This window comes from Atractosteus spatula, chromosome 5, assembly GCF_055471065.1.
Source record: "Atractosteus spatula isolate fAtrSpa1 chromosome 5, fAtrSpa1.hap1, whole genome shotgun sequence".
NCBI lineage: Eukaryota > Metazoa > Chordata > Actinopteri > Semionotiformes > Lepisosteidae > Atractosteus > Atractosteus spatula.
Genome location: NC_142710.1, coordinates 48,129,111 through 48,144,660, shown reverse-complemented (window position 1 = coordinate 48,144,660; position 15,550 = coordinate 48,129,111). Strand labels below are relative to the sequence as shown.

General features: G+C 37.0%; 1 protein-coding gene across 1 annotated transcript; it reads right to left on the bottom strand.

Annotated features, from left to right (window-relative positions):
* Nucleotides 1-646: 646 nt before the first annotated feature.
* rhol (rhodopsin, like) lies at nucleotides 647-2,128 on the bottom strand. The gene has a single exon (XM_088915888.1). It carries the CDS (start codon nucleotides 2,059-2,061, stop codon nucleotides 997-999), a length of 1,065 nt encoding a protein of 354 aa, XP_088772014.1. The 5' UTR covers nucleotides 2,062-2,128; the 3' UTR covers nucleotides 647-996.
* Between the last annotated feature and the right edge of the window lie 13,422 nt (nucleotides 2,129-15,550).

Sequence of the window (15,550 nt, the reverse complement as noted above, 5' to 3'; positions counted from 1 at the left end):
TAGATCCTTCTGATTAGCAGAGCCTCTGAATCAACAATCTGACTATAAACATTACATCTATACTTCCAAAGAGCACTACCTTAGAAATATATTTATAAAATTGGAACTTCACACTGGATGCTCGCTCTGAATCCTCTGAATGAGTATGTTCATCTCGACATACGAAAGTGTGCTAAAAAATTATCTAGGTTAGATAAATGTAAGGAGCCTTTACATTTTTAATAAAATGAAATACTTGAAGCTAAATTATATTTTCACAATATGTTTCAAAGTTCTTTGGATTTCTACCGTTCTTGCTACCAAAGTGAGCAAACCACACCTTCACAAAAGAAAAAATTTGAGATAAGATTTACTGAAGCACAGAGTCCTTGCTAAAGGGAATATTACTCTAGAACCCTGCTCAGATAATAGTAATTGTTATATTTATAATCTACAGTTTAGACCCTGCAATAATAAACACTTTCCGAAGTATTTAAATAAAGAGCAGTGTGAAATCACACTAATATTTTAAAGTAAGACAATTGTAAAAAATTCAAACACCTTTTTTTGTTTTTGCCCAGTATAATATCAATTTGTAATGCTTTTTTAAACTATAGAAACTATGAACTATAGAGAAATAGAAATTAAAAGTCTAGAGACACAGTAAGACATTTGCAAAGTGCTTTTTATTTTACGTTGCATTGATTACATGCCTCTACAATCACATTAAGCTGGTTACAGGTAGAATCCAACTGTAAAAGATTTAAGATATTTCCTCTTGTCTAAAAAAACATCTTATGCACCATTACATTGGACTTACTGTACATACAGAAACAACAGTGATGTGGACACAGTGTGTCGCCTTCTGATTCAACAGTCTTTTGGTTTAACAAACTGATTTGTAAAAATACAAAAAAGTTCATTATGTTATTTCTGTAGACATAGCATTCAGTCGGTTCCGGTAGCAGAAATATTTTCCGTTGATCGTGTTTCTTAGGCCCTTTGAAGAGAGGAGCTTTATGCAGGAGACACCTGACTGGAGGAGACTGAAGAGGCCTCTGTCTTGGATGCAGTAGTGGATGCGCCCTCCTCCTCTTCGAATGGATTCTTTCCGCAGCAGAGGGTTGTAATCATGCAGTGACGGAACTGCTTATTCATGCAGACGTAGATGAGAGGGTTGTATAGGGCTGAGCTCTTGGCAAAAAATGCCGGACCTGTCATGAAGACTGGGCCAAAATCAGCTCCCTTGTGGGTGAAGATGTACCAAGCTACACTGCCATAGGGAGTCCAGCAGACTATGTAAGAGATGACCATGAGAATGACCATGCGGGTGACTTCCCTCTCGGCCCTCTGGGTGGTTTCAGACTCCTGCTGTTGGGCGGCAGCTGCCTTGACAGTGCAGACCAGGCGGCCGTAGCAGAAGAAGACAACACTGAACGGCAGGAGGAGGTGGACAGTGAACATGTAGATGACAAAGGACTCGTTGTTTACCTCAGGTTTCAGGGTGTAGTAGTCAATTCCGCACGAGCACTGCATGCCCTCAGGAATGTACCTGGACCATCCGAAGAGGGGAGGAACAGCACAGGCGCAGGCCATCACCCAGGTGAATACAACACCCATGATGGAATGGGATTCGCCGAACCTGAAATTGCTCATGGGCTTGCAGACCACTAGGTACCTCTCGACGGCCAAGACCACGAGGGACCAGAGGGAAATCATGCCACCAAGGGTAGCAAAGAATCCTTCAATGTTGCAGCCAGTGGTGCCGAAGACAAAGTAGCCATTCATCGAAGTGTACATCGTGGTGGTGAATCCTCCGAAGACCATGAAGAGATCACCTACAGCCAGATTTAAAAGAATGTAATTTAGCGGGGTTCTCAGCTTCTTGTGCTCGATGGTGACGTAGAGGGTGAGGAAATTGATGGGGAAGCCGGTGATGATCAAGAAGAACATGTACGCTGCCAGTGCGGAGTACTTCCATGGTTCAGCAAGGTAGTACTGTGGGTATTCGAATGGGCTTCTCACCACGCCAGTTGCATTTGACATGGGCACGTAGAAATTGGGGCCCTCTGTGCCATTCATGGTTGCGGTTCTCGGTCAGCCCTCGAGAGATGTTGTTCCGTCTGGCTGGACTGCTGAGAGATGGATTTGGACCTTGCTACAGATGGATCCAAGTCCTGTTTAGGTGCTTTTAAAGAGCCACCCTGGATTAGCATTTATGTTTCATCAGCACAAAGCAATTTAGGCCACTCTAATAAATAATCCAGCCAAGATTGCAAACATAACTGGCTACTCATCAAGTTATTAAGGTTGCAGCTGCCTATATGTATTAAAGACTTTTCTCATGAGTGGTTAATCTGAATTACTATTATGAGCACGAAAATCCTTGCTACATGCATTCAAAAGTTTACCTACTACATTAATGACAAGAAATCTGCAAATTTATTGTGAGTGTTTTCTTTTTTAAAGTTGTAATACATATAAAACCTGCCTTCCATTGAGCCTGAGTAACCGTTTTCGAAATTTAAAGATTTTAATATTTGCAACCGTGGCAGCTCTTGAAGAGCAAATTGCTGCTTTTTACTAATGGAATTTGTGGTTTTCTTTTCTGGAATTTCCTACATATTACATTATTGCAGCACAACCCTGTGGCGATTAGTAGGCTTAATAATGGTTTTAATATACATTTTGAGGCATGCCAGATATACAATAATTTCCAAGGGCTTAAAATGTTGGAGAAGGTACTTAGGAAGTGTGTCTTGTACTGATAAATAGAAATTTGATTTTGGCTATTTGTATAATTTGGAACATCTAAAAACTAAAATTAGAGAAACAGACAGGGAGGGTGATTTTAGCATTATAGTGTTGCTCATTACAGATGTAAAAAGATGTATTTGTGTCTGCGAGAGATCTGCTTACTTTGCCTGAGGATTTAAATCCTTCCCTGTTTATCTGTACTCATGCTTAGTGCTATACTTCAATAAAGGATCCTTTGGATAAATCTCCTCACAACCTATTTTACCAATAACATTATAATATTTACGCACACACTCATATGCCTAGATTTACCTTCATGTAATTCTTTGCTTATTTTTGTAAAATTAGAAAAACTGAACTACGTCTATCATGAGACAATATAATTGCAGGATTGGACTGATGCCTAAGCATCAATAAGCTTATGTTTTACTATAGGCTGCTTTCCTTTTTATTCATTCTGAGATGTTGTGAAGTATTGGGTGGATAATCTAGTCTTTGTGCAAGGGTCTTCAGAGACAACATCCTCAGAAGGTCATTTCTTAATTCAGTTTGTATATTCCAAACTAATTTTCATCTGATGAATCAATAATGTTTCATTATTAAAAGCCCAATAGACCAATGTGTTCTTTAATTCTTCCATGATTAAAACTCATTATATATGTGTGTGTAGATTTCACTGAGCTCAATAATAATATAATTAAGGTTCAATATACTGATGCAAATATATTTTCAAACTTTTGTGACTGACGTACCCTATTTAATAAGCTTGTTTTTCTATTTCATTTCATTTCATCTTTGTACGTTCTAAAAGTTTTTAAATTTGTTAACCTATGTTTTTTTTTCCCTTCAGCGCAGTCCTACTTTCATATTTGTAGAGGACATTAAAACCTAAAAGAGATGTGATTGAAATGTACTAAAATTGCATCCTGGTTTCTCTCAATAAGACAAACATGCTAGGTATCTATACATTGTCTGTTAACATAATAGGGAATATGTATGACCAAAAAGAGCACTGAGATATACTGTACTGTAATGTGTCTTCATGTGTCATCTGTTTCTTACATCACATGGGAATATATTCAACTCAGACCTGATATAGAATGATGTTCTTATTTTATATGACTCTAATACTTTACAGAACCAAAGCAAAAATACTGTTGAGTGATGTAATAGGAAGAAGAAACGTGACATTGGTTCATAGGTTATCCTATTAGAGATGAGGGAGGTGGCTGTGAAAGACCATCTAAACTGTTAATGACAGGGTTCAGCAGATCTGTTGTGGGAATTGCATTAAAAGGATTTTAAGATTACGAATAGTTATTCTTGGAGTTGGTTTTGTCGTTTTAGTGTCTTAAAGAGACACCTTGTGGTCAATCTTCTAACCTACTGTTATTTGTAACAGGTGTATTCAAAAAGTGTCTTGACAGTACAGTGTACTTTTCCTCTAAATGTATTTTAGAAAACAAAGTCACGGTGTTGTGCGAGGTTCAATAGACACTGCTGGGTATGTGCATTTGTTAAGCACTATAGTTGAACATGTAAGTAAGTGATTTTATCAATTTTTGCTTTGCTGAGGATGTTTTATTTCTATAATAAGCGATGCAACTAAAAAAGGGGACTGAGTAATGTACATGAAGAGCTGGATTAACATTTATACAGCATTTTTCAAATTCTCAAATTTCTCAAATTCTGAACAGGTGTTTTCTTATTGAATGTAGTGGATACTAAGTGCAAGCATGGTAAAAGAAGTCAGATACCATTTATATATTTATAGTTTTAAATAGCTAATAGACATGAGACATTTTTTATCATTGTATAACTATATTTCTTGCTGATTAGCAGGCTCTAAAGTGGAAAAACAAGAAAAATATTTGCTTTTCAAAAACTAAGGGGAATTAAAGTTCTAAATGTAGATGAAAAATAAAGTACTTGGTAAATAATACAACAATAAACATCAAGGTGAGAATGAGGAGAAATTCTCTGCCAACAAACTGCCACATTTTGCTGTGAGAGATGTGGGTATTGTACTCCCTCTAGTGGCAAGCAGATATAACAGTGCTTTTGTGGAATATAAATATATCTTCTAAATATAGCTTTTCTAAATGTACTTCAGTTTAAGATAGAAGAATCTAAAATGTCTGTTTGAATCTCTGTGCCCGGAATCTCACCTACAGAACTCTTGTAAAAGTGGTTAACACAAACTGGAGAACCTACAAAAACTTCTCATTGACAGATGATTTATATTGTCTTATGTCCCTGCTTTCATGCTGAAATACAACCAAAAAGCTAAATAAGCTTAATCCTAAAAAACACATGATTTGCTGTGGATTCCTCTTTCTATCACTCCATCTGTTAGTATTGTATATGTGTGGAAAACTGCAATTTTCCCCCGGGATCACAATCTGTACTGTTTTCATTTTAGAATATGTTTATTATTTTAAAATACGTTTATTTTAACATCTTAATGCTATTCGTGTGCTTTGGCCTCAAGTATAACATGTACCATGCAACCTTACCTAACAAGGATTTCAAGATGAAATTGTAAAAAACAAAAAAAAGGGGACGCACGTGGCCTTTTTCAGAGTGAAATGTTAAAGAATGTCAGTTGAGGTCAATAATGATGGGTTGGTATGAAACTCTAAAGCTGACAAGCAATTTAAAAATATTTTTAAAACACGGGTGCTGAGGCATTAATATATATCTCTGGGGCAATAACAAAGGGATATGCTGCATTTTAATATTGTTGAACTCTGCCAAGAAAAACACACAAATGCGATACACATCTGCAGCATGACCTGGTGCTCTAAAAAAAATAAATTAGCCACAAACACTCCAAGACAATTGCTTTCTGTAACATTTTATTGTTACCATTTCTAGCTGTAGGGTAATGGACTCCATATTTTTGTTTTCATGTGGTTAATGGCCATTTGCATAACACCAGGTCAGGAATCCTAAGAGACTCCTTTCTTTTCTTTCTTTTTGTTCCTTTTTATTCACAAAGAAACAGCCTTTCCCTTTTACACTAAGAAAACAAGATCTAGTCTCACTTTACAAATTGTAAACTTCCTGATCCTGAGGGCATAGCCTTTGGCTGGGAAGGCTTTAATACAAGGGGGGTTATTTTCTTAAATACTAATGGCTGAACCTGAGCGCATGTTTTCCCTTTAGACCGGTTGAAGTCCAGCTTATTTTGATGGTTTGGATTTGGTTTTCAATGTATGCCCCACAGGATGTCTCAATTCTGGTATGTACACTAAAGTGAAGTGTGTGCCCTCACCTTCACTGCACTCTTCCGACTGACAGGAGCATCGATGTGTGGTCAGTTATAGACTTAACATCCCACTGAAAACATTGTGTTACCTTCTGGCACACAACCAACTTTAACTGCTGCTTCATTTTTGAAGCCAGCTCTTTAGGCTTATATCAAGACTTTTTACTTTCATTTTTTCTAGACACTGTGTCAAAATGATGAAGGCATACGCCACCTATGCACTTTTCTAACCTTCTGCATTTAATATTTGCTTAATGTGGCTCTCATAATGCTTTCACCACCTGTGCTTTACTACATGTTACAAGGTTATTACCATGGTACACCACTGTAAACATTTTAATGGAGCATTTATATCGAGTGATTCATTTGTTTTTGTTAATTTTTGCTCCATTAACCTTAAGCGATATTGAGACAGATTATCTTAGGCAAGATATAAAATGCTCCTTAGTCCAGGTCTTGTTCAGTACCAGTAGCTTAAGCATATAAATTTAAATCCTAATGGAAAGGATAGTTCAGCTGAGTGATAACAGGAATGTGACTGTAAATCAAAATGTAAAGACATGAACAGAGAAAATAAAGATGGTTATGAACATTTATGTAATTTATTCTTTCTGTATCAATAAAGTCATATTAAAACAGGATACATTGTACATATCACAGGACAAGCTGTTTTTCTAATCATTTATAAGGTCCAGTGTTCCATTTGTCACTGTATCTAATATGTAAGTGGCATATATCCCATGATGAAAATAACATGTGATTTAGTGAAGCTTCACAGCATTGAGTAATGTGCTGCTACACTTTACCTAAAATGTGTTATGAAGTTTGGCTTTAAGAAGCTTTTCTGTGTTTTGTATAAAATGTTTTCAATAGCAAAATTCTAACAGCATTCAAAAAAAGTAGTCAAAGAAGAGGAACCAATATAATTTGAGGTATTATATTGCATTCACAGATTAAAGGAGTTGAATGTCTTCAGTCTCTGAGGTACTGTAACAACTACAATACTACAATTGTTATGAATGCTGAAAGCTACTGACAAAGCCAATTCAATAAATTACCTTAACTTTGCAGTAAAACAAGAACATGAGGGCACTACTGGATGTTAACAGGAAATGTATTTAGTGCTGAGGCAGGAGGCATTTTTTACACAAAGAGTGGTAAGTATCTGAAAAGGCTGCAATGCAATATTGCTGAATCTGCTACTTTGAAAACCTTCATCTGTATGAGATCTTTAAATCATTAAGCTACTAGCAGCAACAACAAGCATGATTCGTGGAATGTTCTATGCTTCTTTATATTTATACAGCATCTTAAAGGCATCTTAAAGTTGTTTAACCACGACTGTAAGAACATAAGAGCAGAAGAAATTTTACAAAAAAAGGAGGTTATTCTTCCTATCCAGCCTGTTTGAGATCCAAGGATCTCATCAAGCCATTTGCTGAAAGATGCTAGGGTATCAGCTTCTTCAACAACATAGTTGGGTAGCTTGTTGCAGAATCCCAGAATGGTAGTATTCCCATAATCCTTGACTCAATTTTGAAAATATAGATATCACAAGGATTTGCATAAATTATAATAAGAAAACAAATATCACACAAAGAAGACAAAAGTTGTGTGTGCTCTTCTCCCGCTCTACTGTTAGAAAGAAATCAGCACTGTAGGTCAACTATGGTACTGTTATTAATTCATGTTTAATAAAATTTTGATAATCTTGTTTATCAAAGATGATATGAACTCTCTATGAAAACCAAAATATTAGCATAAGAATATAGATAATTCATCCTTTCTAGTAAATGTGGTAATTAGTGGATATTTGATCTGAGGATGTCATGAAGCTTGAGAAGATGTACAGTATCAGTTTCAACAGCAGGGCTGGGTAATTTCTTCCAAACTACCACAACTTAGTGTTAAGAAATATTCTTCCTCTAAATTTCCATCGTTGTCCAGTGGTTCACCTTTCACTGTTGCTATTGAAAAAAATCCACTGGGTTGACTTTTTACATGTAAATCTAAATGACTTTTAATTTCTTTTAACCTATCAGTGTACATACAGTATATTCCATTGAGCCCAGGAATGTATCTGGTCAGTTTTCTCTGGTCTGAATATAGAGCAGCAATATAATTTTTTGTAACGTGGTGATTGTAATTGTACGCAACAATGTAAATGAAGAATATATAAATACATGACAGGCAGAATTAGAAAAAAAAACAAAAGCTATCAAGCTATTATCTATAATTAATATCTCTTATAATGATATCATTACTATTACCAGTTAAAGTTTTTCTTTGAGCCTGTCTATTTAATCCTTTAAAAAAATCTTACAGGTAGGGTGGGTCAAATGTTATATTTGTGCACAGGTTGATGGTAACAACTGTGGGATACTGATATTCGTTTAGCAGGGAGGAGTGCATCCTTGAGGAAGATAACACCCCACATTGTACAATCAAGGAGTGGATGTGTTGTGAATTAACTGGCTGTACAATGGGCTGGGAGAGGTACTTGGCTTCGGCTGTAGCACGCCTCTGCCTTCTTCACGGAAGTGTTGGACAAAAATAAAGGACTAAGCATGAACTTCCTGATCGTAACAAGAGACTCACTCATTCACAGGACTTCCTGCGTAGTTAGCTAGTGCAGCACTGGAGATGAGGCCTGAAGTGACGATTTCTCCAGCCCTGCTGACGTGAAATGATAGTAAACAGCGAGGCTGTTCCAGCAGGGAGCTTTATATGGTGCCGAACTGTGGGAAAGTAGGAGAGAGAAAGCTCTGTCCCTCAGTGGGGCAATGGGAAAAGACACTAAGCAATATAAACACATACCACTGATGGACTGCAAACGGGAACAGCCAAAGATGTCTTGCCATAGTAGAAAAGAGAGATCTAGTTAGTTAAAAAAAAAGCTGACCATCTGAGTTTAGATTGCAAAGCTGTAAGGACCTTCTTACCCAAAAAAATCTCAAAAAAGGGTGGTTTCCTTACACTTGTGCCAAGTGGCCAAATATGGGAAACATTTGTGTTTGCAGGAAAGGCAGAGTGACAGTGGCAGGCAAACATTCCTGTTGTGTACACAACATCAGAATACACTTGCAGTGACACTAGCCAGACTCCTGAGCCCCTGCTTGAGCTGCTGCTCAATTGTTTCTAGATTTTGGCTTTAATCTCAGAGCAAATGTTACAAAAGTAAGCAAGCTCCCTCTCTGCATCTGGCCTTGTTTGCATATATTGCAAGGATTTCTTAGACGTAGCAATGTTCTGCACAGATAAGCACAGTGACGTCTTAAGCGTAAAGCATCATTAATCATAGTGAGCCATGTTGCGTTGCTGACTCTGGGAACTATGAACTTTGACCTACAAGCAAAAACAAAACAATTACTTTTTTTGCTCTCATTTTGTGGGAGCTGGAATAATTTCTTAAGGCTCTATAATACACAACATGTCACTTTGACTCACACGTAAAACTGCAGAGTGAGCTTTCTGCAATCCAAAGAATGTCACACACAGTGCTGGCAGTTAGTTCAGCCAGCTACAGAAAACAAACCTGAATGTATCATTACAATGCAAAGACGATTTAGCAGCCCAATTATTATATGTGAAGCTAGAAGGGCAGATTTCTTTCTGAAATTAACAGTGCTTACGTTTTCTGAACTTCGGACTTTCAGAATTACCACGTTAATACCCCTAACATTTTAAAGTCACTGAAATTTAGATACCTAAAACCTGTTAATACACTTAAACTGTTCTCTAAACAGAACTGACAATGGCAAGGACAAACTCCAGAGTGTCTCACTCTGCAAGTCAATGCGATGCACACATGCTCACACAGTCACTTTGCACTTTGCTGAATACTCTGTCCCTTTGTTTGCAGGAAGTTGTTTGATGTACAGGTTTAGATAAAAATCTTTCATTAATGCAGAGGGAATACCATAAATGATGGTGTTTAGAGGAGATTGCACACAAGAGAGGAGTCATTTCCCCAGCCTGTTCTTTTAATGCTGCTGCTCTCTGGGTTACCAGAATAAGGGATTGTTACTTCCAAGGTTTTCCTCCTAAATGACGGAGGGCATGGAGGTCCTTCAAGTTGGATCTTTGAAGTGAAAGAACCGCCAGAAGATCCGTTTCTGTGGAAATAAGTTTTATTTTTATATGCAAAATCTTTTAGAATGAGCACACTTTTTCTTTAATCATTTTTAACAATTCAAATCTTCAAAAGTCTTAAAGTAAAATAAGAAGGCCAAGAGCAGGCCTGTACTGCATGCAAGAGATGGGAATGTTGCTTTAAAACAAGACAGTTGTTCTATTTACTGGAATTTTTAAAAATCATTTGACTGCCCTGTCACAGACGTGCTGTGCAGAGCATTGCAAATAGCATGCAGCACAAAATAAATCTCAGACCTGAAAAGTAAATGACAATACTAAATGTGTATTGTAAGTCATACATCATTGACGAAGTTGTCACCTATCAAACAATATAAAATAAAGATGCAGATGCAGTGACTTACACTTAAACAGAACAGAATAAGATGCTGAAAGTAAATCCAGTACAGCAATGCTTAAATGGATGTTTCGTTCTATAATATTTAGGATGACATCTGAATCATTGATGTTGATATTTGAAACAAACCAATACCTTCAATCAATTCCTGAAACCCTGAAACTTTTTGGTGGCCAATCAGATCTGAATCTGGTAATCTTCTGGAATCTACTACTTGTCTCCCTGGTAACTCAAAAACTTTCCTAATCCCTGTTACTTTAAAAGTATATGAGCAGAATAAAAAAATAAGAGAAATACTATTACAAAGGTTCCAGAACGGTATCCTTACCTTTATAAAGCAACATGATATCACATAAGGACCTTTACCAGAAACAGTTTTATTCCAAAGATTATTAAACCCACAGACACACACATCAAATAAATAGTGTAAAATAAGTGAAAATTACTCTTAAGTGTAAAATACTGTAAGTAAACTGAGTGGCATTACATGATCTGAAAAAGCAAGCAAGCAGAGAAACGAGAACTGTAATTAGCAGGCATATTTTCAATTAAATGAAAGAAGGAAACCTCAAATTTCACAATTTTAATTATTGTATTTATATAGCAGCTAACAGTTAGAATGCAATGTACATCATGCTAAGCAAGTCACTGGCAATTTCAACAGTTCTTTTAAAAACAGGCTTCTACAGGACTCTGAACTTTCCCTGACCTCCTGACAACAGTGTAATGAAGATACCTCTGTGAGTACCTGTATAGGTGACACTACCTCCTATCCTGTTTATGTTTGTAATGGAAGAGTGAGAGTGAGAGCCCCAAAAGAGGTCTCATTAGCATTAGGTTGGCCTGGCTTACAGTGCTGAGTGGCTCTGTGAGCTAGGGATGCTTGAGAAAATACAGTTTAGGCTATACTGAGAGGTGATGAAGGTGCTGGACAGGATGGCTGTGTAATAATTTGTTTCCCAGGCTAAATGGGGATGACGTATGCTGGAAAGATACAGGTGTGGCTAGCTAAACCTGGAGGTGTTGACACTGGGAGGAGTGGGGCATTGCTTGGCACAGTAGCAGTGTATCTTCTCCCCATAGTCCCAAATACTCCCTGTTTCTTATCAGCACAGATGGGAGGTTTCAGAGTGTGAGATGTCACAGCACATGGCACAAAATGACAAGTCAGGCACTCAGGTGTTGGATACAGAATAAGCCTAGCAATAAAATACAGATCAGATTAAATGGCCACACGAATATCAATAGTTTTCCAGTCTTTAACAGAAGCAATCATAACCAAATCAATTGAACAATCTAGATGCCTCCTTGAATATTAGTTGGGCTTTTTCTTTTAGTCTACCACAGATACAGTAAGACCAAAGCCACATTCCAATAGATACTTTAAACATTTTATGCAGGAAAACAATGCTTAGCATTTGCCGTAACTATAAATAAAAGACACGGGCACTTTACCATCCACCTGCAAGTAAAACTCATGAGTCAGCTTGAGACTTCTGAACACACCACAGTCTAGACAAAGCTTTCTGTTGATAGTGCATTCATTTCACTTCTGCAAATAAAAACTGTAAATGTGGGGAGAAAAGCTTGGTTTCGCTGAAGTAATTGAATTCATGACATGTTTAAAGCCTTCAAGAGCCAGAACTTTGAAATGTTAGATGTTGCTGTAATGGGAAATTCTGGATCTAATTTTCTCGCTATATGTCAGCTGGTTTTATACATCAAGGATGAATTCATCATTTTTAATAGAAAAGGGAAAAACATAAACAGGCTTCCACCCATCCGTCATGTAAATAATTAGCCAGTGGATTGTTTTAATGAAAACAACCACCTCATCAGAATGTAACTCCTATCAACAGTGATGGGATGATATATGTGGGTATGTGTGCAGCGTTTTTTGAGCAAGAGTAGACACAATCAAATCATAGAAGCCTTGGAGAGAGGAATGTGATACAACCACAGGAAAAGAGACTGGTGATTTGCAGTGAACAATAAGTCATCTGACTATTTGGCAAGTCTCGGGTTCAATTGAGGCAGATGTAAAAGCAGTTTCCAAAAGATACTTATTTTTAAAAAATAAGGACACTAGCACACCTTGCAAGGGCTTATAATTTTGAAAAGCATTTGTGGATTTAAGGTTTTAAGTTCAACATTATAACTGTTTTTCATCTGTTGTACCTGTAGATCACAATTGTGAATTGAAAGTAATATTTAAAAAAAACATTACCTTATGAATTTATTACCTAGCAAACAATTTATTATGTTAAGCATGGATTTTGGGTCATTTGTACAATTTACAAAGACGCATGCTTTCTTTTATATTGCTCATTTTGTGTTCATTTTGATTTTCAAATTGTTCATGTCACACTTTTACAATGCTGAATGGAGAATCCTGAGAAACCTAATAGCATAGTGACCTGTTGGTCCCTCATTACCTGATAGTGAAATTAAACCTAAGATTTGGAACAAAATCCAACCTAATCCACATGACCTACGAATTACTGACCAACCATGGAATCCTTGGGTGGCTCATCACATTGCTCAAATGAAAGCTCTGGTCTTTTCGAGGTCTGTTAAAAAAGCTAAGTCTCTGCATCCCTATGCAGGTCTGGAAGACCTTATCAGTCACAGAACCAAAAACAAGGGCTAGCCTTTAATCTTCCACAATTATGTTTTTGTGCAGTAATGGTGAGGGGGGCTTTCCTACATGCTGCAGTTACACCTTTGCTGTCTGTGATATTTTCTGTAATTGCTTTAAGTCTGGTATGTGTAGTGCCAGGACTCCATGTGAGATAATCGTTGTCTAGAATTGTTATTGTTGGACCTACCAGATGGGGTAGGGAGAGACCACCCTTTAGGTAAGAGCACACTTAAGTGCACACTTATCTGTTTCTTTTCTTTTTTTTCCAAAACCAGACTACCAGAAATGACATACAAGGTCAGTTTGTTAGGTCTCTGGGTGATCCTCCTTCTCTCTAGTTTTCCTTTATTCCTATTACGTTCTGGTCTTAAAAAGTTTCGATCCATGGCAGGATATACCCTTGATAGGATGCCTGTCCATCGCCGGGCAGACAAACACAAACACAGACAAGCATAAACTCACATCAGGGTCAATTTTCCAAGAAACCAATTAACCTATCTGTATGTCTTTGGATTACAGAAGGAAACTGGAGCAACCAGAAAAAAAGCCATGCAAAGTCCGGAAGAACATGCAAACTCCATGCAGATAGAACCCCTGGAATTGGGCCCAGTGCCCTTTTGTTGCAAGCAACAATGCTAACCACTGCACCCCCTATTCAAGCTTCCTTTGTAAGTAAATTTGCATTTTTAAAACAATTTATTTTTATGTCTGTATATCAGAAATTGCAGTAGCAAAAGAACATAAGAGCATAAGAAAGGTTACAAACACCATAATGCTCTATGTGTTTTCAGATTTAGTCCAAGTTACTCTTGTTGCTTGTTCAATTCTTATGAATTTGTTAGGCAACACCTACCTTTTTTTAATCCATGACTAGGACTCTAGGATATTATTCCTATACAAATCATCTACTAGTTTAGCTCTAATTATTGTTTCCCTAACCTTCCTTACACCTTAGTGTAAGAAATTGCACCCTGTTTCAAATATGACTTTCCATCTTTTTTTTTTCTTAACCATCACAGAGGTAAACAGATTTGTCATCTGAATCTGTGAAATTCAGATGTGGGCATAAACAAGTCTAAATAAACAAGTGTACTGTATGTCTTGCAGAACGCTTTATGACCCAGGTCACATACTGTATGCACAGACACCAGTCGTACATTTGTCAGACGAACCAAAACCCACTCCATTGAGTTTTCCCAAGAAAAAAAAACTCGCATCGCATCCATTTTCTCAAACTGCTTCTTCCAATTCAGACACCAGTCCATAGCATCTTCATTGCAATACACATTTAATAATAAAATACATATTTTGGTATAATTTTCAATAATTTATCATTCCCTCAAGTGCTAAGACTTTGGCATATATACAGTACATATGACACAGCGGCTTAAGCACTGAAACATCATTAGTGAGACACATGATTGAGCACAGGTAATAAGGTGATATATGTGTTGTTTGTGTTGTTTATAGCTAAAAGGAAGTTTTCACTGCTCTGCTCTACCCAGTATGGTAGCACTGATGTTGTGAAGGGGCAATGGTTTGGAAATTGTGGTTCAGAGGGAAGAGCACCACCTACTGGTCTGCCAACACCACCTGCAGCAACAATCTGGTTTTTGGAGGTCTCCCATCCCAGTACAGCAGTCCTGATATCTGAGTAGATAAGGGTTAGTAGATAAAGTAGCAGCACTACCACCCATGCTGTTAATTCATCAAGTACTGGAGCAGCTATCCATTTTCTAATACTTACCAATACTTACTTCCTTTTATTGTCCCAGGTGGAAAATTTGCTTTGCAGGCAGGTAAAATACACTTAACACAACATGTTAACAAATAAATAAGAGACATATGTGTATGATGTGGAAGAAAAAATAATATAGAAAGTAAAATATATGTACAAACAATTGTCTGAATTAAGCAAGTTAATAGTCATGGGAATGAAAGATAACTTAGTTCTGTTGCATTTTAATGTAGGTTGTCTAAATCAGTGCCCAGAAAGAAGGACCTCAAATTCACTGTGGAACGGGTAGTAATGACAGTCCATGATTATATTAACCTTCCATACAATTTGTTTGCTGTAGATGTCTGACAGCTGTAGCTGTTGTGCACCAATAAGTTTAAGCCCAGGATAGGGGTAGTGTAGCCCATCCATGATTCAGACCAATTAATCAATAAAATCTGAAAAATATTAAATTGTAACAAAATTATGAGAAATATTTCTCCCAATATTTTTGCATTACATGTCTTTGCTTCATAACTGAAAATGATCAGCAACAACATACAGTAGCTGACTATGACAAATAGTCCCCTAAAGTATTTTAGAAACAAATCAAATGCATTTTATTATCCTACAGCTTGTTACTAAACTCCATACAGTTTTTCCCCTGTGGACTTTAGAGCTGTAGCTAATGTTACA